The sequence below is a fragment of the Poeciliopsis prolifica genome, unplaced genomic scaffold (genome assembly GCF_027474105.1).
Source record: "Poeciliopsis prolifica strain line A6 unplaced genomic scaffold, Auburn_PproV2 SCAFFOLD041, whole genome shotgun sequence".
In the NCBI taxonomy this organism is placed as follows: Eukaryota; Metazoa; Chordata; class Actinopteri; order Cyprinodontiformes; family Poeciliidae; genus Poeciliopsis; species Poeciliopsis prolifica.
Genome location: NW_026562416.1, coordinates 1,259,860 through 1,276,729, shown reverse-complemented (window position 1 = coordinate 1,276,729; position 16,870 = coordinate 1,259,860). Strand labels below are relative to the sequence as shown.

Here is a 16,870-nt window from a genome sequence, read left to right as displayed (position 1 = left end):
ACCCTGCTGTGATGTGCTGGACTGTCTCAGGGGCCTCCTTGCACAACCTACACCTTGGGTCTTGTCTGGTGTGGTAGATCTGGGCCTCTATTGCTCTGGTGTTTAGGGCCTGTTCCTGGGCGGCCAGGATGAGGGCCTCTGTGCTGTCCTTGAGTCCAGCTTTTTCCAGCCATTGGTAGGATTTACTGATATCAGCCACTTGGGTTATTTGCTGGTGGTACATCCCATGTAGGGGCTTGTCCTCCCATGATGGTATCTCTGGCACCTCAACCTCCGTTCCCTGTTGTCTGAGACATTCACTGAGCACATTGTCTGTTGAGGCTTTGTCCCTGATGTATTTATGGATCTTAGTTGTTTCGTCCTGGACAGTGGTTCTCACACTCACTAGTCCTCTGCCTCCGTCCTTGCGGCTCGTGTACAGTCTCAGGGTGCTGGATTTGGGATGGAACCCTCCATGCATGGTTAGTAGCTTTCTAGTCTTAATATCTGTGGCTTTTATCTCCTCCTTTGGCCAGCTAATTATTCCAGCAGGGTATCTGATTACTGGCAGGGCATAGCTGTTTATCGCACTGATTTTGTTCTTGCCATTGAGCTGGCTTCTCAGGACTTGCCTTATTCGTTGGAGGTATTTAGCTGTGGCTCCTTTCCTTGTGGCCTCATCGAGGTTGCCATTTGCTTGTGGTATACCTAGGTACTTGTAACTGTCCTCTATGTCTGCTATTGTTCCTTGTGGGAGTGAGACTCCTTCTGTGCGGATCACCTTCCCCCTCTTTGTGATCAGCCGACCACACTTCTCTAGTCCGAATGACATCCCAATGTCCATGCTGTAGATCCTGGTGGTGTGGATCAGTGAGTCGATGTCTCGCTCACTCTTGGCATACAGCTTGATGTCATCCATGTAGAGTAGGTGACTGATGTTGGCCCCATTTTTGAGTCTGTATCCGTAGCCAGTCTTGTTGATAATTTGGCTGAGGGGGTTCAGGCCTATGCAGAACAGTAGCGGGGACAGAGCATCTCCTTGGTATATGCCACATTTGATGGACACTTGTGCAAGTGGTTTGCAGTTGGCTTCAAGGGTGGTTTTCCACAGCTTCATCGAGTTTGCAATGAAGGCTCTCAGAATCCTGTTGATGTTATACATCTGTAGGCATTCAATGATCCAAGTATGCGGCATTGAGTCATAGGCTTTCTTGTAATCGATCCAAGCCATGCACAGGTTGGTGTGTCGGGTTTTGCAGTCTCGGGCAACTGTGCGGTCTATGAGGAGTTGGTGTTTGGCTCCTCTGCTGTTTACACCGATACCCTTCTGTGCCGTGCTCATGTGTTTATCCATGTGTTTGTTTATCTTGGCCGCTATGATGCCTGACATGAGCTTCCAGGTTGTGGAGAGGTTTGGTCGGTAGTTGGGTGGGACTGGACCCTTTGATGGATCCTTCTGGATTAGGATTGTCCGCCCTTCAGTTAACCATTCAGGGTGAGTCCCACTTTGTAGCAGCTGGTTCATTTGGGCTGCCAGTCGCTCATGGAGAGCAGTGAGTTTCTTTAGCCAGTAGGCATGGATCATGTCAGGCCCTGGTGCTGTCCAATTTTTCATGCCTGAGAGTCTTTCTTGAACATCTGTCACAGTGATGGTTACCGGGGCTTGCTCAGGGAGGTTGCTGTGATCCTCTCGTAGAGAGATCAGCCACTGTGCATTACTATTGTGGGACGCCTTTCCAGTATTGTTCAGTCTCCAGCCTTACCCTGCCATTGAGAGAGTACACCTTAGCTGGTTGAGTGGAGAAGAGCCGGTTAATCCTTCTGGATTCATTCTCCCTTGTGTATCTGTTTAGGTGGCTGGCCAAGGCTTGGAGCCTCTGTTTGGCAGTTTCGAGTGCTTCAGGTATGGGTATCTGCCTGTACTTTCTGGATACTGGTCTTTTCATTGTACCCTTGTGGAGCTCTGACCTTGATTTTAGCCTCTAACTGTCTTTTCCATGGTGGGTATTGGGTCTCATGGTTGCCCTTATAGCCAAGTATCTCAAGGATCACTGATGCTGAGTTGTAGATCAGCTCATTGGTTTCTGTTATGGTGTTGGTAGGGATCGTTCTCAATGCTGCATTCACATTTTCAATGAGACTTTCTGATGGTACTTCACTCAGCCGTTGTAATTGGTGCCAGGGAGGCCTGGTTGTCATTCGGGTCATGATTCTCTCTCTCAGGTCAGCAGCTGTCTCGTTCAGCTCTGTTTCGCTCATTGGGGCCGTGTATCCCCTCACTGGGTGGGGACTTGTAGTTAAGTCCCCACAGTTCTGACATCCGGGTTCCTCCTTTTTGCCGTAGCATTTGTGTTGTATCTCATCAATCTCATGTTGTGATAGCAGTTGCCGTTTGCGGATGTTGGAACACTGAGCTACTAGTTGTTTAGCGCTTAGTGTTGACTGGGGATGTCGAAGTGACCATTCCTTCCCCAGTCTTTGCATGTAACCCCTCTGACTAGGGTTACTTGAGTAGTAGCATTCCAACAGATCCACATTTTCATCTCTCGCCCATTTCCGTCTTGTTCCAGTAGCCCATTTGTCATCAAGGTGCTCTGGTTCCCCAACACCTGACGCAGACCTTGTTTGGCCGGGCGACGTCTGAGCCGGCATGTTACGCAACTTAGTATCTCTCATGGTATGAGGTAGGCAGTAGCTTGAAGGGTCTTGCCTAAGGACCCAGACTGGATTCGAACCCTGCCCTCTTGGGTGATATACTGACGCCTTATCTATTCACCCAAGAGAGCTAGGTTCGAATCCAGTCTGGGTCCTTAGGCAAGACCCTTCAAGCTACTGCTTGATTTCTTAATATCAAGACAAATACATAAATTAAAGTGCATGCATTATAAACTGAAAATGCATTATTGTGCTGCTCTATGATGTCCATATTCTTGTCTTTGTGTGTTTCTGAGAAACTTGATAGATTATATTCTCAGATTATATTCTCAGATTATATTCTTAGTTTATATTCTTAGATTATATTCTCAGATTATATTCTTAGTTTATATTCTTAGATTATATTCTCAGATTATATTCTTAGATTATATTCATAGATTATATTCTCAGATTATATTCTCAAATTATATTCTTAGATTATATTCTCAGATTATATTCTTAGTTTATATTCTTAGATTATATTCTCAGATTATATTCTCAAATTATATTCTTAGATTATATTCATAGATTATATTCTCAGATTATATTCTTAGATTATATTCTCAGATTATATTCTTAGTTTATATTCTTAGATTATATTCTCAGATTATATTCTTAGTTTATATTCTTAGATTATATTCTCAGATTATATTCTCAGATTATATTCTTAGATTATATTCATAGATTATATTCTCAGATTATATTCTCAGATTATATTCTTAGATTATATTCTCAGATTATATTCTCAGATTATATTAGTTTATATTCTTAGATTATATTCTCAGATTATATTCTTAGTTTATATTCTTAGATTATATTCTCAGATTATATTCTTAGATTATATTCTTTCATTACAGCCAAACTTTCTCCACACAGAAGACACACAGGCAGTGATGGCATAGTTACTTTGAAAAAGTAACTTTAATCAGATTACTGTTGACTCCTTGAAAACATAACTTAGATTACTGATTACTTGATTTGGAAAGTAACTAAGTTACATTAAAAGTAACTATTCTCTGTTCTCAGCGTCACTAAACCTTTAGCCATTTTTGAGGAGGGAACCTGAAAGTTGATCTCTGCTCTGATTGCTGATGAACAATGAAGCCACTTGTGCTGCAGTGACTTCAAGCGCTACCGTTGCATTGTGGGGAATGTAGACTTGGTGCGGGCAAAACGCCGCTGGCTGTGGCCTGCGGGCCTTGACTTTGACATATGTGCTTAGAACATCATCATTCAGGTAGAAGGGAAACGTTTTACGGCTCTTCAATCATCTTTACCGATCAGTTATCACCCAAACAAAGAAGAATCATGTTCTGCTTCGACCAAGACTGAAAAGGTCAAAGGTCAGCACAAAGCAAAACAAGCGTCTGAAGAATCTCCCTCATGTCCTCGGCTCTGACTGCCACCCGGTTTCCTCCTGTTCCTGTCAGATCTTTTCCAGAATCAGAGTTTTGAGACTTATTGTTCTGTGAACAATAAGTTCTCCATCTCCACCTAAATTCTGAGAACAATAAGTCCTAACAAGACTTATTGTTCTACTGAGAACAATAAGTCTTATAAGGACTTATTGCTTGATCCAGACTTATAACGTTACTGTTATTACTTAATACTTAACTACTGACAACTAGCAAACACACTGTAAAAATGAACTAAAACTAAATGAATTGGACAAAAAGTCACAATGAAATAAAACTAGGCCATAATGAAGAACCCTAAGCAATTTAACCCGGATTCTCAGTTTATAAAGAAACAAAAGCATCAGTGGAGCCTCTGAGTGGCCAAACAAACCGGTCCAGGTGAGACGTGGGGGAGAAGGTGGAGCATCAGGATGGGCTGAGCTTCACCTGCAGTAGAAAACCCGATCCCGGCTGGCAGGACGCCAGAACCGGGCCGTCATGCTCTCTGAGGAACAGCGTCCGGATGTTGGGACAGGAGTCAAAGGTCAGGAGGAATGAGAGCACGGATCTGAGCGGCTGAAAGGAAGCAGACGTTTTCCAGCAAACATGGCGGCGCGATGGAGGTCGGCGCTGTTCCTCTGCCTGCTGATGGCGGCTTCCAGCCTGGCCAGCAGCGAAACCTCGGAGGCCTCCAGCAGCGGGAACGAGACGTCGGGGTCCGGGCACGAGACGCCGGCCATCCAGACGCTGCCCATCGTAACGTGGAAATGGCACCATGTGGAGACGCCGTACCTGGTGGCGCTTTGGGTCCTGGTGTCCTGGCTCTGCAAACTGGGTGAGTCCAGAAAAACTAGAAAACGTCACAAACACACAAAACTTTCTCCATCAGGTCTGGAAGAAAAGTTAAATTTTCTACCTGTCAAAAATCATCAAGAATAAAAAAATGAAACAGAAGAGCTTAAAAAAACTGGACTGAGCAGAACTAAAGTGAATTAAAATATTTTCTACTAATACAAAATGTATTTTTGGTGCAGAAACTTAAATTCCACTGACAATTATCTACATTTTCCAGACAGAAACCAAAACAACTTCTTATTTAGCTCATTTGTTTTTTAAATTCTATTTATGATAACATTTAAACTTTCAGGGCATCTTTTAAAGTTTGACTTGCTTTTATTAATTTGACATAGTTTCTGCAACAAGAGAAAACAAACAGTTTGAGCGTCAAAATGATTCTTTGAGTTATTTTGTTGAAAGCAGGACATGAAGGAGCTTTTATTTAGAGTTTCAAAATGCAGAACTTTAAACTTTAAATATGGCCTTATAAATGTTCAGGTTTCACTATGAGACGGAGGAAATGAACACAGTAAATCCAGGAATGTTCTGGTTCTGATGTTCTGGTTCTGTAAGACTCATTTCTGGGATGACTGACGGATCTTTGAACCTTCATCATTCACTGAGGATGATGATGTTTGCTTTAATAAGCCGATCATTTCTCTAATAACTAAAACATTTCACTGTTTGGATCTAAGCTGCCATAATTCAATCAATAAAGTGTTGAATAAATAACAATCTGCAGAACTAATTAATTTGACAATATTTCTTTGTTGAATTATGGAAACTGAGTCGTTGGATTAAATAAAATGTTGCATCGTTACAGTTGTGGGAACAGCTAGCGCGCTGACAGCATCAGCTAATCTTCCCTGCATTAAATTTGTTTTGATAAATCAGATCACCTGCATACTTTCTGGTTGAATAAATATTAGAACAGCCAATATTTATAATTTTGCTTGAGGATTAGCACAACTGTTATAATTATTGCTTCGGCATTAGCAGAACTAATGTTTCAGAGTAACTGATCTTCTCCACCTGAGTCGTTTCTCCAGGGTTTATAAATCAGAAGATGCTGGAAGCTGGTCCAGTTTCACATCTTGCAGGATTCAGGAACGAGTTTCTCTCTTCAGGCTGCAGTTCTGTGGAGTTTCCAGAAATCCTTTAGTGCCAACTTGTCCTTCACTGTCCTGTAAAGGTCTAGAGGCCTGAGCAGCTGATCAGGAGGCCTAAAGACTTCTAACCGTTTCCAGGAAGATTTGAAAGTCTTTTTCAGGACTCTGGGCTCTTATAGATCATTTTCAGTCTGGTTCTTGTTTCTGTTCTGTGTTTTGTTAAGGTAGAGAACCACTAGGTGTTTTTTTCAGACAGTCTGCCGGTAACAAAACCCCCCATAGTTTCTTTGCCAATTTCTGTGCTGTGTGTTGACACAACTGTGGCTCATCCCTGGAGTTTTGAACCAATTTCATGGCTGAATGCCCGTTAGATCATAAAAGGTTAAAAGAAAACCAGGTAACTTCTTGTAAAAACAGCCAGAACGTGTCTGCAGAACAGGAACAGGAACAAAAGGTCGAACGTCCTGCATAACTTCCGCAGGCGGCCCTCCGCAGGCGGCCCTTCGCAGGCGGACCTCCGTAGGCGGCCCTCCGCAGGCGGACCTCCATGTCTGAACTGGGCTCATGGCCATTAGTGGCTCCTTGTTTACACAACAGCCGTAAAAAGGTCACATTTCTGTGGACAACGTAAATGAATGATTTTATGTGATTTAAATGCTGTAAATCATCCGGGTGCGATTCGTGCCGCTGCGCATGAACGCTTTTAACGTTTTATTAACCAATAAGCTACAGAACAGTGGCCGGCCTTTAACTAGGCTTTCAATCATTGTATAACCGCCACAAAGGTGAAACAGAGGAGCTCTGAGTGCTACTGTACTCTGAGCAGCTGCAGGGACACATAAAAGTCTAAATGTTGACTAAATATCAGTTTATTTCCCAGTTTTTCCTGCATGAACGAAGATTAACGCCAGTCTGGGGTGAAAGGAAGAGTCAGAGCTCTGCACTGCAAAAACAAAATCTTAGCAAGTCAATTTTGGTTTAGTTTCTAGTCTAGTGAAATCGAGCTCGTAAAATAAAACAAAAACTAACAAGCAACTTTTCAACAAGCAACAGGAGCTTGTTTAAAGTAAATTATTAGTTAATATTGATGGAAAAGTTCCAGTTCTAATTTTAAAAAGGCATTTTTCCATGTTATAACTGGAATCATCTGCTAGTGCAGAACTTTTTTATTGGTATCAAGGAATTATTGATTCAGAACAAACTCAAAAAGTGACTTTCATCTTATTTTAAGGGATCTGCACTATAAACCAGACCAAACGTGGTAAGATTTTGTGTTTTTGCAGTGTGGAAAGCTGATTCTGTTGTGGTTTTGGTCTATTAACCAAATTTCTACGTGTTCAAACATTTATAAGTCCAACTCATGAACTTCACTCGTCCCCTTCCTCCGTCTACTGGTGACTTTATTCTGGGATTCAGGCGTTCCAGTCTGGAGTTACAGGTTAACCTGTCGTGTTTGTTGTTTGTTTTTGCTCCCGCCGTTTCATTTGTTCCTATAAAACCGTCAAGAATAATGAGTTAATTGTGACTTTAAGAACCGTCTGGATGCAGCGGATAAATCACTCAGCATTTTAACGGGGTTCTGTCAACTAGTTATGAGTAGTTAACATGTTACCTGCATTATAAAATGTTCAGAGTTTCTACTTTTCCATCGACTGGGAAAAATATGATGTCATTAGGAACAAAGAATAAAAACTGACCTGGTTGGATCACAAATCCAAGTAGATCAGACATCATATGATTTTTAACTGGTGGTCCAAACCTGTGTCAATATCGAGCCGGGTCCAACAGAACCACCGACTCCAGGTGCGTCGACTCAACGGTTGTTCTGGTTCTCAAGGTTTGGTTCTGTTCTTCCATCCAGCGTGAGAACAAATCCTGTCTGTCTGGTGAGAGAGTCGCTCTTTGTTCTGCTCCAACAGAACGGCTCTGTTGGTCCAAACAGAACAAACCGGGTCAGCCAGCTGGTACCGCAACAAACCCAGGCTATCAGAAGCACTTTGTAGATGAAGGAGTACCAGTTCACAGCCAGATTATGTCACTTAGAAACATGAGAAAATGTTTAGTTAAAAGAGAAACAATCTGCCAATGCAACTAGAACTGTTTAAAATATTAAGGAATTATTTGCTTTTAAAAAATCTAATTTCTTCCTGAAAATGTATTTATAAGTCAGTTTTGTCTTATTCTGAATGAAAAGACATTTGTACTAGAAACTGGACCAAAAACACTGAATTTAAAACTTAAATAGTTCTGGTTTATTTCATAAAAATCTGGATAAAGTTCAGCGGAATAAATTAAAATGGAAAAATCTCTACAGTTTGTTCTGTGAAGACGACTCCATTATTTCACTCACATCCGGAGAGTCTTTAGCCAAGATTGAGAAACATGAAGGTCAATCATTACTGACGACTTAAAAACCTCCTGAAGGGACGTCCAGCGCCGCACCAGTGACCTCTGACCTCTGCTCCATCGTACAAAACTCTGTCTCGGTAAAACTGAAAAATCTGTTAGGGACCGGAAAGAGCAAACAGAGCAAGGAGCGAGGAGTGACTGAGTAACCAGAGCGGTCCGTCACTCCCACCGCCGGCTCCACTACAAAAGGCTGCGGTCCGGGTCGGGAACGCTCCGGGTCGGGAAAGCTCCTGAGCCGCGACGCTTCAGGAACGAGGATGACCAACGGCAGATAGGAGGACAGCAGAGCGGCTCCTGATTGGTCCCCATCATGATGATCCTGGTTTTGCTGCTCTGCTGCATCTCGGCTGCGGCGCCGCAGGAATCCCATCATGAACACAGCGGCGGACGCAACGCCACCGGAATCCCCATCGTCTCCTTTAAATGGCACCATGTGGAGCCCCCCTACCTCGTTGCATTGTGGGTAATGGTGTGCTTCTTTGGCAAACTCCGTAAGTGAAGGGTCCGAAATGTTACCTTATCAACAAAAAGAATATTTTTCATCTATTTTGCTCTCTTATAAACAATCCATAAAAATGATTTCCATTTTAGAAACTTTAAATAAAATGCTTTTAAAAGACAGAATAGACGTTCCTCCGTTTATCCCTCAGATCTGTCCTCTCCAAACTCCTGTGGATCGATAGTCTGCAGGATCCTGAAGGTCGTAAAGTTCGGTCTGCTGCATCTTTTTATATCACTTCTATTTCTTTTGTAATACTCAGACTTCTTCTCTTTTTTTTTTTAGAAAAATAAAGCTTGAGTCACACCTGGTGAGGTGAAATAATATTTTGCAAAGGGAAAAGTTGAATGGTTTCATTTGTCCTCTGGCTGGTTAATCATAAATCTGAACAAAGTGGTGCGTCTCAGACCAGCAGTCGATGATTTGCAACCTGACAGACGTTGTTCATACACGCTTCGGTTACAGTAAAACTGACAGTTATAGCATATTACTTTTTTATTTTGTAAATCTACGTTTGTCTGTTTGCTCCAAATGTTTATGTTTTCAGCTCGCTAAAACTGGTAAACTGGTGATTCACAGGCAGCTAAGTGTTTAGCTTAGCTTGAATCTAAACAGCTCCAACATTTGAGTTGACAAGAAAAAAAATTAAATTCTGACTTTGTAAAGTCAAAATTTTCCTAGGAAAACAACTTAGAAATTTAGATAAATTACAGGAAATTCAATAAAATAAATTCTTGAAGGCTTGAGTTTAATCATAACATTTTGGAGTTTTTCTGGCTAGTTGTTGACCTTTAAACTCAGAAAGTTCCATGTTTCTTTTTCAAAAAATTGTGAGATAAAACTCAAAATTACAGTTTTTTTTATTGTAAGTTTCTGACTTTTCAAGATCAGAGATTAATCTAAATATTTCTCTGTTTTTTATATGAATGTCATTTTTCCCTCCTACTGGCCCAAGCAGCCTTTTTAATGCAGCTTTTATTTTCTGCTGTTTGCTTTGTTTTATGACTGTAGTTTATAAATGTTTGGCATATTCAGCATCCTGAGCCTCCGTTCCAGTAGGTGGCAGTAAGGCGCATCTAAACGTGGCTTGGAAACCGTTTTAAAAGAACAGCCTGGTTTGCTGCCGATTTCTGTTCAGAATAATTAAACAAAGACGTGTAAGCTGAGGACATACTGACTGGTTTGGCCTCGTTGTGCTTTCACTGACTGTCCCGTCTGACCTGTCCCCCTCCAGTCATTGAGGCCAACCACAATGTCACCAATTTCATCCCGGAGAGCGCGTTGCTCATCGGCTTCGGCTTCATCCTGGGCGGGATGGTGTGGGGCGCGGACCAGGCCCAGACCTTCAAGCTCACCCCGACCGTCTTCTTCTTCTACCTGCTGCCGCAGATCATCCTGGACACCGGCTACTCCATGCCCAACAAGCTCTTCTTCACCAACCTGGGCGCCATCTTGGTTCACGCCGTCATCGGCACGTGCTGGAACGCCGCCACGTTGGGGCTGTCGCTGTGGGGGTGCCACCAGGGCGGAGCCATGGGTAACTAGAGTTTCTATTGGACCAGCTGTTGACTTTTGCTTTGAAATGCAACATAAAATCTATGCTTTTTTATTTTTGTGGGAAAAATTGATGAAATGTGGATTTCAGATTAGATTTTCAAAATAACAAAAAAAAAGCAAATATTTTTCATGCATTTGTTTTATAATTTGAAATTAGCTTGTGCCATGAAACTAGCACAACAAAATTCAAATTAGAATTTGAAGTTTTCTTTAAGATCTTCAATAAAACTATTTTACCAAAACAAAAATAATGTAAAATAATAAGTCTTACAAAATAACTGAATAGATTTGAGGAAAAGTCTCATTTTAAATGGATAATTGTCATGTGATTTTTCCCTGACTCTTGTCTTGCAGGCGACATTGACATCGGGCTGCTGCAGTACCTGCTGTACGGCAGCCTGATGGCCGCCGTTGACCCTGTCGCCGTCATCGCCGTGTTTGAGCAGGTTCACGTCAACGAGGTGCTGTTCATCCTGGTGTTCGGAGAGTCGCTGCTCAACGACGGCGTTACGGTGGTTTGTACATGTCCACACGAAGCTGCAGACCTGCTGCGGAAACTAAAACATCTTTATGGATTTTATATATGAACCACATGCGAACATTGTCTAATGTCACTAAAAGACTTCTGAATGAAGTGGAGATTTGAGAAAAATTACAGCCCATAAGAAATAATATATATAACCACATACTTGCTCTGACGTGTGGGTTGTTACAAGGATTCTGATTGGCTGACAGGTTTTAGCTTTGCACTACACTGCCCCCTATGGGTTTGGCATGTTTAAAACAACACTCAGGAACACATTAGTGTCTTCATGTTGATAGAAACCTTTCTATGGCATCGTAGATAGAAAGGTTTTGTAGATGAAAAAATACATTTCCCCATTAATATTGAGAATAATGTCAGAAATTTTCTAGAAAATATTTGAAAATTTCTGAGCTCAAAGAGTTAAAAATTTGCTCGAAACTCTCAGAAAGGTTGAAATTAATCTTTAAAAATTTTATTAACAGTTCTGAGCTCCCAATGTCTAAATTGTTCAAGCAGTTTTCAAGTTTCAGAATTAAATAAATTGTGAAAAAAAAACCTCAGAATGTTTGAGAAAAATCCAAAATTTGCAAGGAAAAACTTTCAAATTTTGGAATTGTTAGAAAAACCTTTTTAAAAACGTTTTTTCAAACGTTTTTTCAAACGTTCAGAGATTAATCTCATAATCTTTGTTTTTTTGTGCATATTATTAATTTTTAAAACATTGTAGTGGAGATATGTTTTTAACGACACAGGAGGTGTAAACAGCTTCGGCCTCTTTTTTCTGTACTTGATCCGAACACCCGGACTTTAAATCAACGTTCACCAGTTGTTTCTCATTGTTAGGTGCTTTTCAACGTCTTCGACGCGTTCGTGTCTCTTGGAGGAAGTGCAATCGATGCTAAGGAGATCATCAAGGGAATAAGTGAGACATTTAAAGAGTTTTTATCTGGGAACGATGTGACCTGGTGAAGGCGGATAACCATGAATCTCTTCTATTTTTCTCAACAGTTTCCTTCTTGTTGTGGCGTTCGGCGGTTCCCTGTTGGGCTTTGTGTTCGGCCTGCTGATATCTCTGTTGAGCAGATGCACCAAGAACATCCAGATCATTGAGCCGGGCTTCATCTTCGTCCTGGGATACTTGGCCTACCTCACCGCCGAGATGCTGTCACTGTCGTCCATCCTCTCGTGAGAAATCTGTTAAATAGATCAAATCTGGCCAAAATCAGCACTATGGACGTGAAGCTAAGGAGATTTTGTTCTTGATCTGAAGGATCGTTTTCTGTGGCGTTTGCTGTCAGAAGTACATGAACTCCAACATGGACGAAAACTCCATCCAAACAGTCCGTTACGCCATGAAGGTCTTCGCCAATGGCTCAGAAACCATCATCTTCGTCTTCCTCGGCATCTCCGCCATCGATAAGACCATCTGGGTCTGGAACACGGGCTTCATCCTCCTCACGCTGCTCTTCATCCTCATCTACAGATTCATCGGTGAGAGTTTCTGGCCTTCGTTGTCTGAGAGGGAAATCGACCAGTCGCGGACCTGACCCTTCCTGCTTATGTTTCAGGTGTGTTTTTCCTCACCTGGATCCTGAACAGGTACCGACTCGTCCCCATAAGTTTTGTTGACCAGATAATTATGAGCTACGGTGGCCTGCGAGGGGCTGTGGCTTACGGACTGGCAGTGAATCTGGATGAGGCAAAGATAAAGGAGAAGAACCTGATGGTGTGCACGACTCTCATCGTCGTCTACTTCACCGTGATTCTCCAGGTGAGCGTTCACGGTTGGTTGGTTGTTTCCTGTCACATGACGGTCCCTTCAGACCATCATTTATTCAGACACTTTCATCTTCTCTGCTCCAAAAATACATAAACACAACTTTCTGTATCGACTCCATCATGCATCTGATCCATCCAGTCAGCAACAGAAAGTTCTTACAAAACAGGAAGTAATTCTCCAACAAGAATTTTAAAAAGTGGTAAAAGATATTAAAACAATACATTTCTGTATTAGCGCAGCAGTTTCACCTCACACTAAAAATTAAGGGAAATCCAGCCTTTATAATTTATTCTGTGGGGGAAAATGCAAGTACAAAAATGATAATTTGCTTTACAAAATGGGCACCACTTTACAATATGGCTCCCCTCATAGATGGCTAATAAATAGTTTAGAAATATGTTATTGATTCATCTCTAAACACCTTGTGCTGCCTTGATTCTCATGTTGTTTTGTGTATTTCTGACTTGCAGGGAGTGACGATGAAACCTTTGGTTCAGTGGCTGAAAGTGAAGCGAGCCGCAATCGCTGAGCTCACACTCATAGAAAAAGTACAGAACAAGGTAAATATCTGAATGAAAGAGTCCGAGTTCGACATTTTTCAACCTGGGACCCCAATAATATAAACATATGTCGCTAAGCTAGCCTAGCAGCTAGCATAGGAGCTAGCATAGCAGCGCCGAAACGCTAACCCAGTAAAACGATTACTTCTCTCCTAAAACAAAGTGAACATAAGACCATTAAATGAAATAAGGTGTTTTATAAGTTCAGAAACGTTTTGGGGATCATATCCATGTGCTTGGTGGATGTTGTAACCTGTTAATAAACTAAAATAAGGCCATTTACTCCTAATGCTCTTCTTCATCCACCTGTGAGGGCAAAGCAGGGAAAAATGCGCGGGAAGCACTGCCACCCAGTGGTGTAAGTGGTTATTGCGCCTTAATTCAACTCCAGCCCTTTTAATTCCGTTAAAATGTGTTAAATTCTTAAATTCTCAGTGAAACAAAACAATGTGTGTCACATTTAATTTTAGTAATTTGTTACATGTTGGATTTATGTTCAGGTATATTTAATTATAACTTGGAAATTTAAAAAGAATATTTTTTAAAAAATCCAATGAGAAATCTCACAAGCCCCACATTGAAGATCTCTGATTGGGAAGCTACAAAGTCTGTCATTTGTCTTGTTTCAGGTGTTTGAACACATGCTGATTGCTATTGAGGACATTTCAGGACAAATAGGAGACAACTACATGAGGAATAAGTAAGAACAGGAGACAGGCTTGTTGTAAATCCAACACCAACCTCAGGAGTTTCAGTGGATTCTTGCTTGAAGGTGGAGGAACTTCGAGGAGAAGTGGATGTCGAGGCTGTTACTGAAGCCGTCTGAGAGGAAGAAGCAGGACCGCCTCTACAACGTCTTCCACCAGCTGAACCTGCAGGATGCGATGGAGTACGTGAAAGAGGTGAGGATGTCCCTTTGACCCCAGGGCGCCGATCCATAGGGCGCCGATCAGCGGGGCGCCAATCCGTAAGGCGCCGATCAGCGGGGCGCCGATCCGCCGCTCTCCACAGGGAGGCTGCAGGTGATGAAACTTCATCTCGCTCTCGTTTTATTTCAGGGTGAACGCAGAGGCTCACTGGAGTTCATCCGCAACGAAAGCGCGTTTGTTGACTTCAAGAAGAAGTTTGGGGAAGACTACGAAGAGGCAATGCCAGACTTCATGACGGATATGGCCAATGATCAGGGCGGAGCTTTGGCGATGAGGTGAGAGAACGACTCCAAACGCTTCCTTCAGGTTTTCCTTCCAAACCTCCAGATGTTCCTCGGGTCTCCTAATGCTCTCGATGCGTCTCCGAAGGTCAATGACTGTTAGGTGCAGAAATATGTTTTCAGGTTTTTTTTTTCAAAGTTTTTGGAGAAAATTTCTGAATTTAATCTCAAAATCTGAGCCTCTCTAGCGAATTTTCAACGTTTGAAGCTCAGACATGTCCTTGTTTTTTTTCTAGAAAATTTCTTATTTTCAAAACTTCTGAATATTTTGGCAGAAATGATCTCCTCCATTTTTAAAATATGAATGTCTAGAATAAACCACAAATGGTGAAGAACTTGCATATCAAATTAAACGTTATAAATATATTTGTTGTTGAGCTTAGATGTCTATTTATTCAATAATTTAGCAGGTGAAAATGTATTCCAAGTTGAAAATGTTGATTATTTTGACCCTACAATTACAAAAAGGTAATGAAAGAAACAAAACTGCTCAGATTTTGGCAGAATTTCCTTTTTCTCGTGTAAAGCAGCATGAACAAAACCAGTAACAATCCTGTTTGTGCCTGCAGGAGCGAGCCGGTGCCGTCGGTCAGTTTGGAGCTGCATGAGCAGAACATGAGGGGCCTCAGAGAAGCAGAGGGCATCAACTCTCACCACTTGCTGGACCAGCATCTCTACAAAGGCCGGAAGCAGGTCGGCCCGTCCAGCAGGCTGGAGCTGCGGCTCCAATGCCCCAAACACCAAATCCGTCCTCATTTCTGACGCTTTCCGGCCCACAGCACCGGTACCCCGTACCGCTTCAGCCGCAACCACTTGGACATCAACCAGGATGAAAACGAGGTGCAGGAGATCTTCCAGAGAACCATGAGGAGCCGCCTGGAGTCCTTCAAGTCCGGGAAGATGGGCGTGGCGCCACCGAAGACCATAACCAAGCACACAAAGAGAGAGCCGAAGGTCCAGCCCTCAGTTTGATTGAACAGGAAACTTGATTTAAGAGCCTCCTCTGCTGCGTATATTTATACACTCTTAAGTTAAACTTTTCTGTTTCCATTGCAGATGCCAAAACAGCACCACTCTGGAGACGAAGGTTAGCATCTGAAACCAACTGCACCAGATTTAACATTTCAAGTACCGAGATCTGAAAACCCAAACACAACCTGAGACAGAAATAAACCGAAGAAGTTTAACCAGTTTGGTGCTGCAGGTTAACCTGCCAGCAGGCCTTAAAGCCGCAGTGCCCCTCTGCCTTCTCGCAGCGCTAACTGGGAACAACCATCAGAGACAGGAGGCGGGGCTTAATGCTGTTAATTACATTATGGTGTGGCGCCTCTTGTCCTCTCTCCTTCTATTCATCGCTCTCTGGTACGTTGCAGCTAGCACAGTCTGTTATAAATGCTAATGCTAGTTAGCATTCGCTAGAGACCAGACATAGCAACGGGGTGGACCACGCCTAGCGACGGGTCGACCGCGCCTAGCGACGGTTGACGCCGTCTCTCCTCACTAATATAGGAGTTTCTCACTCAAACTCAAAGGTAACGTCCTTTTTGTTCATGTTGTCTAAAAACAGCGCTATGTTTTTCAGATTTTGAGTTCTCAGAAGGAGACGGCGCTTCAGGCTACGATGCTTCCTTCCCCATGAGAGTCAGCTACAGAGCCGGAGGTAGATCATCGGCACCATCCATTCCTTTACGTTGTGAACTCATTTTGACCCGGTTTCTGCGTTTCCCTGCAGCCGGAGTGGAGAACCCCGCCTTCATACCGGACCTGGACCCCTCCTCGCCGCTGCACATCCCCCCCTGGCTGGCGGACGCCGAGCTGGAGGTGAACCCGGTGGCGCCGTCGGAGCGCGCCCAGGTGAGGACACCCGGATACCTCCCCGCCCTCAGACGAGAGGGCGGTCCGGTGAGTCCGTCCGGGACCAGGACCCGTCAACACCACCGCCCCCACCTTATAGAGACGATGACCACCTGTAGCGCCGCCACAGGAACAGGAAATGACTTCAGACTTTGGATGAATGCCAGGATGTCAACCGGAGGATCAAGTGAAACTGTTTTGAGGATGAACAGCTTCCTGCAGACGGTGCTTCTGGAGGTTCCTGTCTCTGAATGTGACGCAGAGACCTTTGAAAATGAAGTTATGGTTTTAGGAGGGTTTATGATCAAAGGGACATAAAATCAAATCTATGATCTGAATTTCAGTCTATTATTTTTTGCTGAGAGTTTAACATAAAATGCTGTAAAAACCTCTCATGTTTGACACATTTATGTATTTATATCAGTTTGTAAAGCCAGACATGCAGAGGACAGCTTGATA

At 42.8% G+C, this 16,870-nt stretch overlaps 1 protein-coding gene across 1 annotated transcript; it reads left to right on the top strand.

Annotated features, from left to right (window-relative positions):
• Positions 1-4,552: 4,552 nt before the first annotated feature.
• On the top strand, positions 4,553-16,649 carry LOC129375919 (sodium/hydrogen exchanger 3-like). The gene is given in 17 exon segments (XM_055055293.1): positions 4,553-4,905; positions 10,159-10,461; positions 10,836-10,996; positions 11,851-11,945; positions 12,016-12,192; positions 12,278-12,498; positions 12,576-12,778; positions 13,258-13,347; positions 13,977-14,047; positions 14,120-14,249; positions 14,406-14,551; positions 15,127-15,258; positions 15,337-15,511; positions 15,614-15,644; positions 16,140-16,217; positions 16,290-16,439; positions 16,442-16,649. Coding segments are annotated over 17 exon segments (2,481 nt in total). The 5' UTR covers positions 4,553-4,676; the 3' UTR covers positions 16,531-16,649.
• The last annotated feature ends 221 nt before the right edge of the window (positions 16,650-16,870 follow it).